Genomic DNA, 15,195 nt, shown 5'->3' with positions numbered 1-15,195 from the left:
ACTTGTTTTCAAGTTTTTAACAACTTTCCAAAATTCACTACTATTATTAACATTAGCAAGAGTGTTAGATATGTTCTTATAATACACCTTTTTAGATTTATCCAATAGTTTATGATAGAGTTTTTTATGTAGCAAGTAATCATTCAAAGTAGCGTTATTCGGGGTAAGTTTGTACAGTTTTAAAAAATACTTGGTTTGTTTTCTCTGTTCGTAACACTCTGCGTTAAACCACGGTTGTTTTTCTCGTAATTTTTCATGTGCCTGTCCGTTGTAGACTTTCACTAAACTAAGTTTTTGTGCTATACATTTGATTGTATTTTCTAAGTTAATAGTTAATGCCGATGGATCAGTGTGGTGCATGTAGACATTTGGTGAGTGTCTAAGCTCCGTTTCGTAATCCCGACCCTTTAATTCATCCCAGAATAACCTATTGTATTGATTGAGCTTGTCACCTGATGATTGAGGGTGCTTTTGACAATTACTATTTATGTTTGAACTCGCAAGTTTAAGAATGCAAATACTGTGCTCTGTCTTCTCAAGTGTGGGTAGTATACGCAAATACCTAACATCTTGAATGGCTGACATATTGGCCCAAATTAAGTCTATAGTACTCTTACCATTCGCATTGGCGAACGTGAAATTCCCTGGGGCGTCGCCTTCAGTTCGGCCATTTAAGGTAAACAGTCCCACATCTTCCATCAGAGTTATAACCATTTTTCCCCTTTTGTTGATATAATGGTCGAGTGAGACCCTGGTTGCTTGTACATTGTAGCCTGTAATTGTCTCACGGTCTAATTGGTTAAGTTGCCCAATGCGAGCATTAAAGTCTCCTAAAACAACCCACTTATAATCTCCGTACACATATGATAAATCAGTTATAAATTCATGTAGTAATTCTAAGCTTGCCTTATTGTCTAAATTAGGGCTTATATACACAGACAAAATTAGGTATTTCAAGGTAAACATATTTAGTGATACACATATCCATAAATTCGTGTGGCTTACAACTTTAAAATAATTTAAAAGATTACTTTTTACAAACATAATTAATCCTCCACTAGCACGTCCTCTGTCTTTTTCCTTCACTGCTACGCTAACACAAAGTTTACTAAAGCTATTCATAAAAAATGGTAACGGATAATCCAAAGACGACATCCAAGTTTCACACAAAGCTATGACATCACTATTTAGTACAATATCCCTAGTATTCACGTCCATATTAGTAAAGTTATTGAAACCCGAGATATTCCAGAAGATAAATTTTAACACTTCATTTGCGTCCATTGTAGTTGTTGATTTCATGACATCTGCGACTGACGGTCTGTTGGGTTTAGTTAGTTTTTTGATTCCAGTAATTTGTCAGCTTTATTGTCCCAGTACCACAATTTCCCATCCACAAACAATTTCCGGTAACCTATCTTGGTGCGCTTGCCGTCTGCTTGCAAAGACTCTGCAACTTCTTTAATTTTGGCTTGAGTTTTTAGTTCTTCCGTCGTCATATCATTGTTTATGTAGACTTTTTTCGTATCCAAGTTTTCCTTCAGTTTTTGTTTGCAGCACATAACTTCTTGCTTGTCCTTCCATGAATCAAACTTCACCAACATTACACGCTTATCCTTCCCTAGCACGAGCACTTCTTTTGGTTTAACTGACACTTTTAATTTCCCTTGGAGAAGCTCTTCTACTATTCTTTCTTCATTGCCAGGGCACGCAGATAGACCCTTGATGACTATATTATTTTTCTTATCCAGTTTTTCTCGCCATTGTAATTTACGCTCAAGGGATTCAATCTTCTCTTCTAAAGAGTTAACAGTCAGTTGCCATTTTTGTTCGTTTTTCTTCATTTCTTCCTGCATTTTGCTGATGTCTTCCTTCCATTGGGCGTTTTCGGCCCTAATTAATTTCAGTTCTGAGACCACGCTATCCAACATTTTTTCAATTTTTTCCATACTGCCTGCTGACGTCGTACTTGTTTTATCAGGCGAACGGCTGACCTTTTTGCTTTTCGCAAAGGGACTATTTTCTTCGAGTGAGGTATCTAAGGGCTTTCTTTTGTAATAAGATGTAATGCTATTACTTCGCTGACGGTTATCCATAAAACAGTTTGTTCTTGAACGTGAGTTTAGTTGCCTATCGACCAGGCGCAATTTGCCTTCGTAATAAATGTATTGTTATCAACTTTAATAGTTATCAGTTATCAGTCTCTCCTTGACCGCTAAAATTTACAACCGATCTAACAGTGAAAATTTGCATTAGATTTAATGTAATTTTTTGAAAAAAATGGAGTACATTTACACCATGTTTTTACCCAAATTTGCTCCAAATGTTTTCCGTTTATGTTTGCACTCGGATCAATATTTATTCGGACTTCCTGATTTGCACAAAACAAATAAATCTACGGGAACATTATCAGAACCACCATGATGCATAAACTCTCACTCTCTACTCAAGACTCCTAGACTATAAATTATTATTGGTTGAGTACCACTGCAGTATTTGTTTGATCACTGTATTTGGGCTATAAAGCGGGAGGCCGGGTGTTCAAACCTGGGCTGAGGAAAGAGTTTTCATTTGTGACAGGAATTTCGTTAGACCAGTTTCAAGCATTCTGTCGGCTACTCCGAATTAGGTTTTCCTGCAGTCTTCCTAGTTCGTAAGGTAAATACCGGAGTAGTATAGAACAACTTAAGGCCTTCCACAGAAGCACGTATAAAAAGCATTATGCGTGTCACTCTGTAATTGGGTACAAGCGTGTCGAAGACCCAGAACAAGAGAGGAATAATAAATAAATCAATCAATCAATCAATCAATCAATGACAAACAAGCGAACAAATTAGTTTCTTTACATAATGTATTTGACTTATATACGGATTTATTAAACTGTAAAACTAGGAAACATAACTAGAGAGATTAAGTGATCTATCGATGTAGATACTTATCGTTACGTCGATGATTATCCACAGATCGGTAGTTGTCCATAGGTATATCGATAGTTATCGACGGCACATTTTCTTAAAAAAAGGGAAGTAGAAGCAGCAAAAGCTATGGGGAACCAGTACCATTTTTGGTGTATACCAAAAATTCAAATTCAAATTAACTCACGTTATTTCAAATTAATTCACGTTAATTCAATTTATTTCACATTAATTCACGTTAACTCAAATTAATTCACATTAATTCACGTTAACTCAAATTAATTCACATTAATTCACGTTAATTCAAATTAATTCGCATTAATTCGCGTTAATTCAAATTAATTCAAAGGGGTGTACACCAAAAATTCACAGTTGTTTCCCCCTAGAGCAAAAGGTTAAATCCGCTCCTATTGAGAATGTAGAAACTAGTTACTAGCGGACAATTCTAGTATAGTAGAGTATTCCAGTAGTAGAAAACAATCCAAACTAAAACTGCAATGGGGTGCGAAATGCTGTAGTAATACAATGAACAAAATCAAAACAAGCACAAGTTAATTACTTAATTATGTGTCAGGGTTATTCATTACAGCTCTGAAAAAAGGCAAACCAAAGGATCCCATCACCAAGTATTCATACTATTGGATGCTGCTACCTCCAATTACGCACTCTAAGTGCCACCGTGAAAAATTACACATTACTCACCCTCTGCTATATTACCAGGTTAATTGGGCGGATAATTAATTAAAATTGAAAGTATGATGTGATCGTTAAACTTCAAATCAATTTTTATCATTAAAAAACACCGATATCATTAGGATGTCCGTTCAACTTCCGACAAAAGTTAATTATACTTTTAATTTTTTTCCGTAAACATGTTTATTCACGATCATATTGTAATCAGTCTCATAATTGTCATTTTGAAGGATAAGGAAGTTGTGTTTTACAACACTTATTTTTCCAGGAGGGAGGAAAGTAGATTCTCGAGGTTAGTAATGTTCGATTCGAGGTTAGTAATATTTCATTACCTACCTCGATTTAGTTGCTAATATCCTAATGGATGGCGCTCTCATCGTAACTGTCTGTCACAGATGACAGCTGATTTAGATGCAAATTGTTCAAAACCGCATTTTAAAAACAATTCTTATTCTTATTATGAGTAATATGGATTATTTGGAACTGTTTTAAGTTGAAGAACTCCACCAGCACTTGCTAATATTGTAGCGATGAGATGCCAAAAACAATGTCCGGTAATTAAATGTAGGTAATTTGTCACGTTTTAGAAATAGATAATGCTATTTTTTAGGGCTATCGTATTGGAACAGGTGTTTAGTGACTACCTCATTGGATCTGGACAATAAATTTTTCGTTATTGACATCTACACAGATTATAATACTAATATTGTAACCCAGTCTAAAGGGTCGCTAGCATTTCGCATAAATACAAACACGCATAACTCCCATTTTGCATAAATTAAATAGCGTTTGAAAAAACGACGCATAAATGTCAAGTCGCATAACTCCCATTTTCATAAAAAAATAGTCATTTTCAAAATGTTCTCACAAATAAATTTCGCATAAAAAAAACTACGCATAACTGGCATTACGCATAACTCCCATTTTGCATAAATAAGTTTCTCGTAACTGGCATTTCGCATAAATTAAAGATGCATAAAAAAAAGTGTGCTAACTCCCATTTCGCATAAATGAAAGATGCATAAAAAAAAGTGCGCATAACTCCCATTTCGCATAAATATCCGTAACTGGCATTTCGCATAAAAAAAACTGTGCATAACTCCCATTTCGCATAAATGAAAGATGCATAAAAAAAAGTGTCCATAACTCCCATTTCGCATAAAAACAGGTATCCGACCAACGGCGGCGGTGGTCGACCGACCATTTCGGCTACTCTGGACGTTGACGTTTGCTTAAAAATCATCTGAATTAGAAACACAAACCGTGTCTGTTTATTCTTTGATGCAAACTAATGAAAGTATTCGTTTATTCAAAGACTAGTCCATGATTACTGTTGATAACTTCCCGTGCAAATTTTACTACTTTTATTATTTAACAGTCAAGTGTAAGAGGTTTAAGAGCGTTATACAGACTGTTTCAAATGGGTTAAGTCGGCATTATTGTTAATTTTCTTAGTTGTGTAGTTAGAAACACGGTTAACTTATCAAAATTGTATACTTTACCATTTTCTTACTGTATCCAAATATGTAATTAAACAAACAATTTTCGCATTTTCCAGATCATTACAAAAATGTGACAATAATATTCTCAACCGTATGTATTTTAACTACCTAGTTTTAATAGGGCGGCTATAAATCGATTGCCTCCAGCCAACTATAGTCAAATCGGGGTAACAATTGAGTATAATTAATAAATAGTGCATCATGGTACAAGTTTAAAGTTAAGTAATTGTCGTATTTAATTATCATGCTAGCAATATTTTCACATGCTAAATACGCCGATATGGTATTCATTTACGGTTTCTGAAATGGAACTGCCAATGGGAGCCATTGCCGAGTATCCCCATAGATTTCGAAATCGATGCACTCTGCAATTGCACCCTAATCTGACTATAGTTGGCTAAAGACAATTGATTTACAGCGGCCCTATTAAAACTAGATAGTTAATAGTATTTTTTGCACTCCTTCGTTTTAAATCGCGTTTTCCCAATAAAACACGAGCGTCGGGAACGTCAAGTTTACAATTGACTATCTACTTTCGCGCACTAGTGCCTAAAAATTCAACGAAATTATCTATTTAGTGCGGATCATAAACTAATAAGTAGTATGATGGAAGAGTAAAAAAGAAAATATAAATACACTTTACATCATTCCCTATAGTACAGGGGCAAAAATAAGCTTAAATCAGAAGTATTGAACATTAAATTGACATTTTAAATTTCTAGATTTCTACTTTATCGGCATAGAGGACTTTGGAGAAAGAACTCTAAAGTTATTTATTCATGGTTATATGGAACAGAATAGGTTATTATATTCTCTCTTTAAGTAGACGGATGGTACCTAGGATGGTACTCACTTGGTGAAAAGCAATTAGAAAAACTCTAAAGTTTTGTTGTATGCAACCGCATAGGTTAATAGATTTTTCATAATGAATTTTGCAAAAAGTTTTTCTGAAGAAATTTTCCATGGTTGGTCAAATTGCATCAAACTTTTAAGATAGCCTTTTTGGTTGAATATTATCTAATTGGTATTAAAAGCAGGCTGCGCTCGAAAGGGGTAGTTACCCAAGGATGTTTTATTAGAAAGGTTGTCTGGTAACTCTAAACCAATAGAATGCTTGCATTTTGAAGGCGGGAAAACGTAATCTAGAATACACATTTAAAATTGCTCATAGGTTACAATGCTAATAAAAGGGGTAAAACATTTAGATTTTGCAGTATATTTTTGGATTTATATGTATATACGGGTGGATCTTATATTGGAAATCTTGGAAGTTTATCGACTTCCACCTTTGAAAGCAATCAAAGTATTGCAAAAATGAGTGTGGTGCGTAAGTTGTTTTACATTGCACGAGGACTTGTGAAAATGTAATCAAATTAATTTTAGAGGTGGAATGGATAAAATTCCGCGTTCTACAAAATAGGAACCACCCCTATGTACCAATAACTAGCCTTTCGGAATTAAAACTCTAAACATTCTTTAGCAGATGACGCCAAATAAAATGTTGTTGCGTTTTATGGAATATGTATATTTATAGTATGTACAAAATGGTAACCGAGGTACACACGGCGAGCTCTGTCGTTGGGGTGAGCCCAGATGCAGGTCTTCTGACTGATGGAGTGTGGCGCGAGGTCGAGCTGGCAAGGCGACCTGGTTCTGCAGGTGGAGAGCTTTTTGTTTCTTGAAGTGCAGTCGAAGCAGAAATTGCGTTGCACTTTGCAGAGTTCGTGGCTCTGCTTTTAAACGTTTGCGGCCAGGGACGCTACGCTTTCATCGGTTGGCCGTTTTGACCAATGAGGGCGCAGCACATTTTAGTTTACTGCCGGATGTGAAACATTTTCTTACCCATTCTTTAAGAACGGTAGGGTCCTTGGGAAACGTAAAAACCGAGATTTTATTTACACCAGGATGAGGAATTTTAGTGTTACCGCCACTCATCTAAAAAAATACTTAATTATAACATACAAAAGTGCATATACCTAATTGATGAACTAACCTTTCAATCAGGGCTATGAAAACCCACAAAATTCACAAACTAAATGTCTTTATATTGCACCAAATAGGTATCTACAGCTAATATATGTCCTTATGCACTTCAAAATTCAACAAATTTTAAACAAATAAACTATAACTCAAGAAAAATAAGCGCCCGCGCGACTACAAACAACGTTGAACGTCAATGTCTGAATTCTCGATGACGTATACATTCCGTCCCTCCCGCTTCCGCCCACATAGTTACCAGGTAACCTTTGAAATAAAATAACCTTGGTAGTTACCAAACAATTTCATTTATTGCTCTTTTTCCAGTACCTACCTACTAAGTATTTTATCCTCGATTTTATCTTCTTAATTAATAAATAATAGCAAGTCAGCCTATAAGTCACATAGGAGTGACATAGGTCACATTGCTTCACATGCGTACGTACTGTGTAATTTCATTGTTGTTCGATAAACTAGGCAATTATACTGTACCACTCAGTTCTTACTATAAATTATAGATATTTTCACAAAAATTATGTATTATGGTTAGCATGTTCGTCGGGGATAAATCTGATAAAGCATGCTTGGGAGATGTTTGACAAATGCGTACGAGTCGTAGTCGACCAGTCTCTCGATTCACCACAAGAACTTTGCATTGTGCTTCAAGAAGAGTGGAATAATGTTACTTAGAGTTAGACTACTTCTGTACTTAATCAACATCATGCAGAAGCGCACGCAAGATTCAATTATACCTAGAGGGCGTAATACCAGATACTGAATAATCACAACTCATAGCGTATTTTTGGAAATTACATTTTTAGTTTCCCAATTTTCGAATTATGTCCGAGCATTCGCTGTTTCCGGGCATATGCAGGGGTAATATTTTTGGAAATTGAAGTAGAGATTATTTGAAGACAAAAACGCTAATAAACTATATTTTTATTCTCAACCTCTTCCAAGATATAGCAACAATTATTATTTTATTTTAACTATCTAGTTTTAATAGGGCCGCTATACCTATGTATATAAATCTATTGTCTTTAGCCAACTATAGTCAAATTAGAGTGCAATTGCAGAGTGCATCGATTTCGAAATTTATGGGGATACTCGGCAATGGCTCCCATTGGCACTCCCATTTCAGAAACCGTAAATGAATACCATATCGGCGTATTTAGCATGTGAAAATATTGCTAGCATGATAATTAAATACGACAATTACTTAACTTGTACCATGATGCACTGTTTATTTATACCTACTCAATTGTACCCGACCTGACTATAGTTGGCTAGAGACAATCGATTTATTGCCGCCCTATTAAAACTAGGTAGTTAAAATACGATTATACGGTTGAAAATATTATAGTCACATTTTTGTAATGATCTGGAAAATGCGAGATTTGTTTTTTTTTAATTACATATTTGGATACTTTAAGAAAATGATAAAGTATACAATTTTGATAAGTTAACCGTGTGTCTAACTCTACAGCTAATGCCCGTTTGCACAGACAAAAAATCCATGGCAACGATTATTGAGACAATGGTTGTCATGGATTTTAAGCTAAGTCCCGCTTAAATTTGTCGGTGCAAACGGCCATTAGAAAATTAACAATAGTGCCGACTTAATTTGAAACAAACTGTATAAAGGCGGCCTCACATTACATGGCAAACTAGACGAATGTTGGTGATGCGTCGGCCGTCGAGTTTGCCATAAATGTGTATGAGTCGCACATTGCCAACGTTACGCCCAGCAGTCGGTAAACGGACCACTCAAAGGACATTCCGCATGATACTGTATGAAGTATAGGGAAGTTTCCACATATAATGTTGTATGAAACCACTTGACAAGCTTTTAATTTGGAAGGAAACTGTACACATCTGAAACGTTGGCGTTCGCCTTAGTTTGCCATGTAAGTGTGGGGCCGCCTTAACGCTCTTAAACCTTTTACACTTGACTTCGTTAAAGAAATAAAAGTAGTAAAATTTGCACGGGAAATTATCAACAGTAATCATGGAGTAGGTAGTCTTTGAATAAACGAATACATCAAAGAATAACCAATAAACAGACACGCTTTGTGTTTCTAATTCAGATGATTTTTACAAACGTTACATTCAGAGTAGCCGAAATGGTCGTCGGCCACCGCCGCCGTCGGTCGGATACCTGTTTTTATGCGAAATGGGAGTTATGGACACTTTTTTTTATGCGTCTTTAATTTATGCGAAATGCCAGTTACGGATATTTATGCGAAATGGGAGTTATGCACACTTTTTTTTTATGCATCTTTCATTTATGCGAAATGGGAGTTATGCACAGTTTTTTTTATGCGTCTTTAATTTATGCGAAATGCCAGTTACGGATATTTATGCGAAATGGGAGTTATGCGTACTTTTTTTTATGTATCTTTCATTTATGCGAAATGGGAGTTATGCGCAGTTTTTTTTATGCATCTTTAATTTATGCGAAATGCCATTTACGAGAATCTTATTTATGCAAAATGGGAGTTATGCGTATTGCCAGTTATGCGTAGTTTTTTTTTATGCGTCGTTTAAATTATGTCACATGCCTGTAAATGAAAATTCATTTATGCGAAATGGGAGTTATGCGTGTTTGTATTTATGCGAAATGCAACGTCACCAAATATATAGGTATAATTTTGTAACATAGGTATTATATTATGTGATTATTGCTGTTGGAATTAAATATTATTATTACTAATTATTGTTAAATAAATTGACATATTTTTGTATTTTTTTTATTATGTTAGCAAGCACCCTTAAAATTGATCTATGGAACGTAAATATTCATCAAATTCAAACAAATCAATTTTGTTTGGATCTCTATTAATATTGCAATAAGAGATGTGATAAGGTAAATCTTCCAATTCCATTTCAGGATGTAAAGCGCTACACATTCTAGAATATTCAATGTTCATAACAAATGCCCGAATTCTGTGCATATAGTCAATTTCAAGTTCATTAGCGTTTTTTTCAATGCCCACTGCAACAGTTTCGTGGTATTCCTCTTCATTGATGCTGACGCTAATATGACTAATCAGCGATGATGAGGACGATGTTGCAGGCCTGGCTCTTATTGGTGAGGGCTGTGATGCTTGCATTACCCCATGGATGCACACATGTCGATGTGGGACGTATTCGTTCAAAATATTGACGTGGTTTTATGTGTTTATCACTAATATAATCACAAACTTCAATCACGATCGCAGAATTATTGTCCGCAGACATTATTTTAGAACGGGTTTTTTCAAAAATTTTAATGTTCGTTAAAGTTTCCCATACTGTTGTTTTATATACAATTTTAATTACCCTTTCTAACCATAATCTTCGCAAATAGTCTAGTAAAGAGTTAGGCATGATAATATATCCGTATATGTTCGATTTGTTAAATGATTGAAATTTAAATTTATTCAAAGTCATAATTCCACACAATTGCTTTAAGCTCCTAGGTTGATTTAGATAAATAAATTTCGAATAACCTGCAGGTTCCTGTATGAATTTAAAAGTAGTAGTGTAACAACGAGAGAGCTGGCACAATGTAAATCTCCATAAGCTCCATGTATTTGTTATGGAGAAAAAATGAACAGTTTTCGCTTTTTGGTGCGACTGCGCAGTAAGTGTTTGTGTAAGTTTGAGGGTGGTTTATATGGGGGTGGTGATGATTAATAAGATTAGATCAGTTTGCAGCATGAAGTAGTTCGAATCCCCTAATATTTAAGGGTACCAAGGTATTATTAAGAAAATGATCAGTTTTATTGAATTATATTTGAAACGATTTCATGTTGTCACAATAGGATGTTGCGGTTTCCTGTTGACATGAAAGGATGCAGTGGTTTTCTGTTGACGTCAACGGATGTTGCGGTTTACTGTTGACATGAGAAGGATATAAATAGTGCTAAACAATAGTTTTGTTATCAGTGTCTTTCAACATATTCATACGAACACGATATTGTGCATAAAACTTTTCATCGCGCAGTGTGTGTCTAATAACAGGTGAACAATATATGTTTATGTAATAGCGATTATATCAATAATTGTAGATGCAACGCAATGAGACCTCCAGTAAGTATGGATGTTATAAATTGTGCAATCAAAAAAATTTACATCTATAGAGTGCATGTCAAAGCTGGAAATTCTAGAATTACCAATTGAATATTTGAAGAGACATGTGCCACATCAATTAGCACAGTTTTTTGATAAACTACCAGATGGATATAAGAAGGAAGCTTTTGACTATCAATATTGCCTCAAACACTATTGGAATACCAATCAAGACGTAATTCAGATTGATGGTCCCCCCAGCACAAATTTTCCAGTGCAGTGAATGCATTCGAGAGAGAGATAGGAAAAGAAAAGAATCAATCCTCCACCGCCAACGAGATTGAGTACTAAATTATCTTACAGGTATAACGTTAACTAGTATCACAGACAACATATACTACAGACGGTCAATGCAATGCTATAGAAATAAACGCAACACCTAATAGAGTACGGTTAGTGTGTTGTCTACCTTGCAGCAGTCGAAATAATTTGTCGTAAAATGTGGTAGACGCACAGAAAACTGTTGTGTGTGGTAAAAGTGTGTAATAGATGGAGTCATTTTTGTAAAAATAAAATACATATACTCAAACCTTATTTCCTCGGCTTCAACGCCGGCCTTTATGTAGATAAGATAAGCGCTCACTTGTATAACATCATAAATTACATGAAATAGGATACATTTTAATTCTTCATTTTTCTCTTTTCTAAACATTTAAAAAATTGATGGAGCGGGTTTGGTTATACAAGGGCGGAAACTAAATTTGGCCTCCACATATAAAATTATGAGGTTGGACAAGGAAAGATTTTGTTAGAATAATAAACATAATTTTTGTTTTTCCATAATAAATATATTATTATACCGGGTGGTGACTTGTTCAACGCACCATAGGAATTGCAATAGAAATTTTTTCATTTCTGATTATTGACTTCTCTAATTATTTTAGAGAGAAAGTCTATTTAGGTTTTTTGTAGGGAAAAAAATTACGAATCCATGCACTACTATAGCTTTTAATTTTCTGAACTTTGAATCCAAGAAATTGGATAATTAAAAACTGGCGCTTTTAAGAAAATCAGTGGTGCCATGGCAATTTGAGATCAAACATGGCAAATCAGGCGCTTTTGTTTGATTTCCTAACTCCATGGAATTACCGACTTTATAAACGCGACAGTTTTTAATTTTTACTGATTCTGAATTTATAAAATACGAAACAAGAGTATGTACGGATTCGTTTATATAATTCGAGGTAAATCTTTCACTCGCGCCTTTGACGCTCCCGACGAAGGCGACGACGGGCGACTTCAGCGCCCCCCCAGACTTGGCGTCCAGGGCCTGGGCCCCCCTCGCCCCTCCCCCTCGCACGGCCTTGCCTACTTATATGTATCTGTGATAATACCATCACAAATTTTTTTGATTAGGGGAGGGAGCACTTAACGAACTTTATTTTATGTCAATGTGTAGGGTCAACATAGTCCAGTCAAATTAGCTCCAAAAGTATTTTGAACTGGATGTTGGCATTTCACACAACGAAACCAAGTGTATTCTATGTAGTTCACTGCCCGGAAGCTCCCGGAACATATTGCTATACACAAAAAAAAAATAAGAAAAAATGGAAAAATGCAGTTTTTTTCGCATTTGACTTCCAATTATCTCGTCAACTATTGCTCGAGCTCATAGAAATGAATTTGTTTAGAATCGAATTTTCAGTTGGTACCAGGGCTCGGAATGGACCGGAACGGTAAAAAGTATTACAATATCGTTCCGTTTCGTCGAAAATATTTGTACACTGTTCCTTTTCGTAAAGGGACCGCAGCGTCAGATCCTCTCCACCCGCACACAAAGAAATTTTACAGAACCCTACATATTGTTGGATTATTTGTCATTAATGCGATAAAAATCACATGGAAACGAAAATACGTCCTTCAGATCATACCAGCACACGAAACCCATTAGTATCCACTGGTCTCCACACCAAGGGAAACAATAAAAATGAAACATTTAATTTTTGTTACGTTTTCTCGTTGTTTTAATGTACGTAGTACATGTTTTCTATGTCCCCCCCCCCCCTTCCTCCTGATGGACTGATGCTTGCGTTCCGGCGAAAATTTCCATTCCGAGCACTGGTTGATACAGAACCGTTCATTTTTAAATGTTATTGTTTTTTCTGGAAAAATACAAAAAAAGATCCCAAAAATTAACTTTGTTTTTGTTGATACGCCCTTCTCGATGCTTTGTCCTTCAAACTGGATGACTCCCAGAGCGTTTTCAATATTTTTATGGATGGTGGAACCGTAAAACAACCTATTCCAACAATTGTCTGTTGTCCCGATGAGTTTTGCAAATCGACGGACTGTGGAATTAGTTTAGTGGAAACCCCAGATATAGAACAAGAAAGTAACTTTATAATAGACCCTAGGCATTCTGTTTAATAAAAATCATACCAACTGTATCTGATACAAAAATCGATCCTAAACAAATTCGTTCTCTTCATTTTTTCCGTAAGAGGAATAGTTAACGAGATACCTACCTAATTAAATGCGAAAAAACGACATTTTCCCATTTTTTCTTCGTTTACTTGTGTATAGCAATATGTTCCCGGAGTTTCCGGTCAGCTAGACTGTCATTTACGGATTCAGGGGATTTTTTTGCATACAATACACATGGTTTCGTTGAGTGAAGTGACAACACACTAAACCGGCAGACAGTAATAGATATAAAACTATAAACCATCTCGAGGATCGCTATTAAAACTTTGCTTTGTGACAATTTTCGTACGTAATTGCACAAGTGCATCAAAATGCTCTTTTAACAAATTATGAAGTGTAACTTCAGCGCATTTTCCATAAATTGATCAATACTTCCCCAAAGGCCATACCTATGTGCGCTACGTTTTTCATTACTAGACGCATATATGGTTAAAATTTTCAAGAAATATCTTCATAAATAAGGAAGTTGACACTCACTGCGCAGTTGATATTGCGCGTCCTGCGCATGCGCTTATTAATCTGATATTTATAAAATGCAATACTTACGTTTGCTTTTACTATAAGTATCTTTGGTTAAAATTTTATAGAAATATCTCCATAAAGAAAGTTTGCATTGCGCAGTCTGCGCATGCGCAGTTCAATCGTCAAGATTTTCTTTGACTCAGGTGCCAGAGCGATACGCTACCGAATGCAAAAAGAACGAACTAAATATCTTCAAAAACTGTAGGAGTAGTTAAGGCCTCGGACAGACGGACGGACAGAGAAAGTGGCTGTAATAGCGCACCCAACTTCGTTGGAAAATGCGCGAAAAAATTATCAGGATTATTTTGATGCACGAGTGTAATTCGGGGGAATATTTCCCGAATAAACATTACAAACTCACCTTACCTACTTATAAAATTGTTAAGTGTATTCCCATGAAATGTGCAATTATCGCAGGGCTCTTTCGTTTTCTACAATGCAATTACCGCTGTAATTGACCGATAATTGCACACCTCAAATGGGATTTATTACATATGAGGCAAATATTCATTCGAAAATTTGCTTACGTTTAGGTTTTCTTTATCCAAGTTAAATGAAGTTAAATTGCTGATTGCAAGATTTATTCCACAAACGGAGAGACAGTAGGCAAGTAGAGTAGGTACGTAGGTATATAAACAAACACGGAGATTACACTTTTTTCGAGAATTCGAAAAGTGGTGCAAGTTATATCGTTTCTTATGCACCCAAAGACAACGAGTAATACGTAATTGCGAATATGAAGTGATATTTGCTTTGTATGTGTACCTGCAAAGATTATCAGCACTTCGCCTCAGATGTAAATTATGGGGATTTCTTGTGGGACAGCTTTCTAACAAAAAAGTATCAATACTTCTTTCCCTAGACAATTTGCAAAACCATTCCAATAAAAGAAATCTGTAGAAGAACCAACACATTGTTGTATGCGCTAATAGATGGAGCAAAATAGAGGGATAGCAGGTTTTTAAATAAGGGGACATTTGAAACAAAACTTAGCGTGCTTTTTCCCCTTAAGATTGACCGTCTGTAGTATATGTTGTCTGTGGCAGTAT

At 35.6% G+C, this 15,195-nt stretch overlaps 1 protein-coding gene across 1 annotated transcript in view; it reads right to left on the bottom strand.

The window, feature by feature from the left end:
* Positions 1 to 714, bottom strand: part of LOC116166415 (calcitonin gene-related peptide type 1 receptor-like) — a 109,218-nt gene extending 108,504 nt beyond the window's left edge. Inside the window, exon 1 of the mRNA XM_031481370.1 lies at positions 618 to 714. Within this exon, the coding sequence (XP_031337230.1) occupies positions 618 to 714 (97 nt within the window). The remainder of the gene's footprint in view (positions 1 to 617) is intronic.
* Between the last annotated feature and the right edge of the window lie 14,481 nt (positions 715 to 15,195).

Source organism: Photinus pyralis, unplaced genomic scaffold (genome assembly GCF_008802855.1).
Source record: "Photinus pyralis isolate 1611_PpyrPB1 unplaced genomic scaffold, Ppyr1.3 Ppyr1.4_LG1, whole genome shotgun sequence".
Classification (NCBI taxonomy): domain Eukaryota; kingdom Metazoa; phylum Arthropoda; class Insecta; order Coleoptera; family Lampyridae; genus Photinus; species Photinus pyralis.
This window is presented reverse-complemented; position numbering and strand designations above follow the sequence as displayed.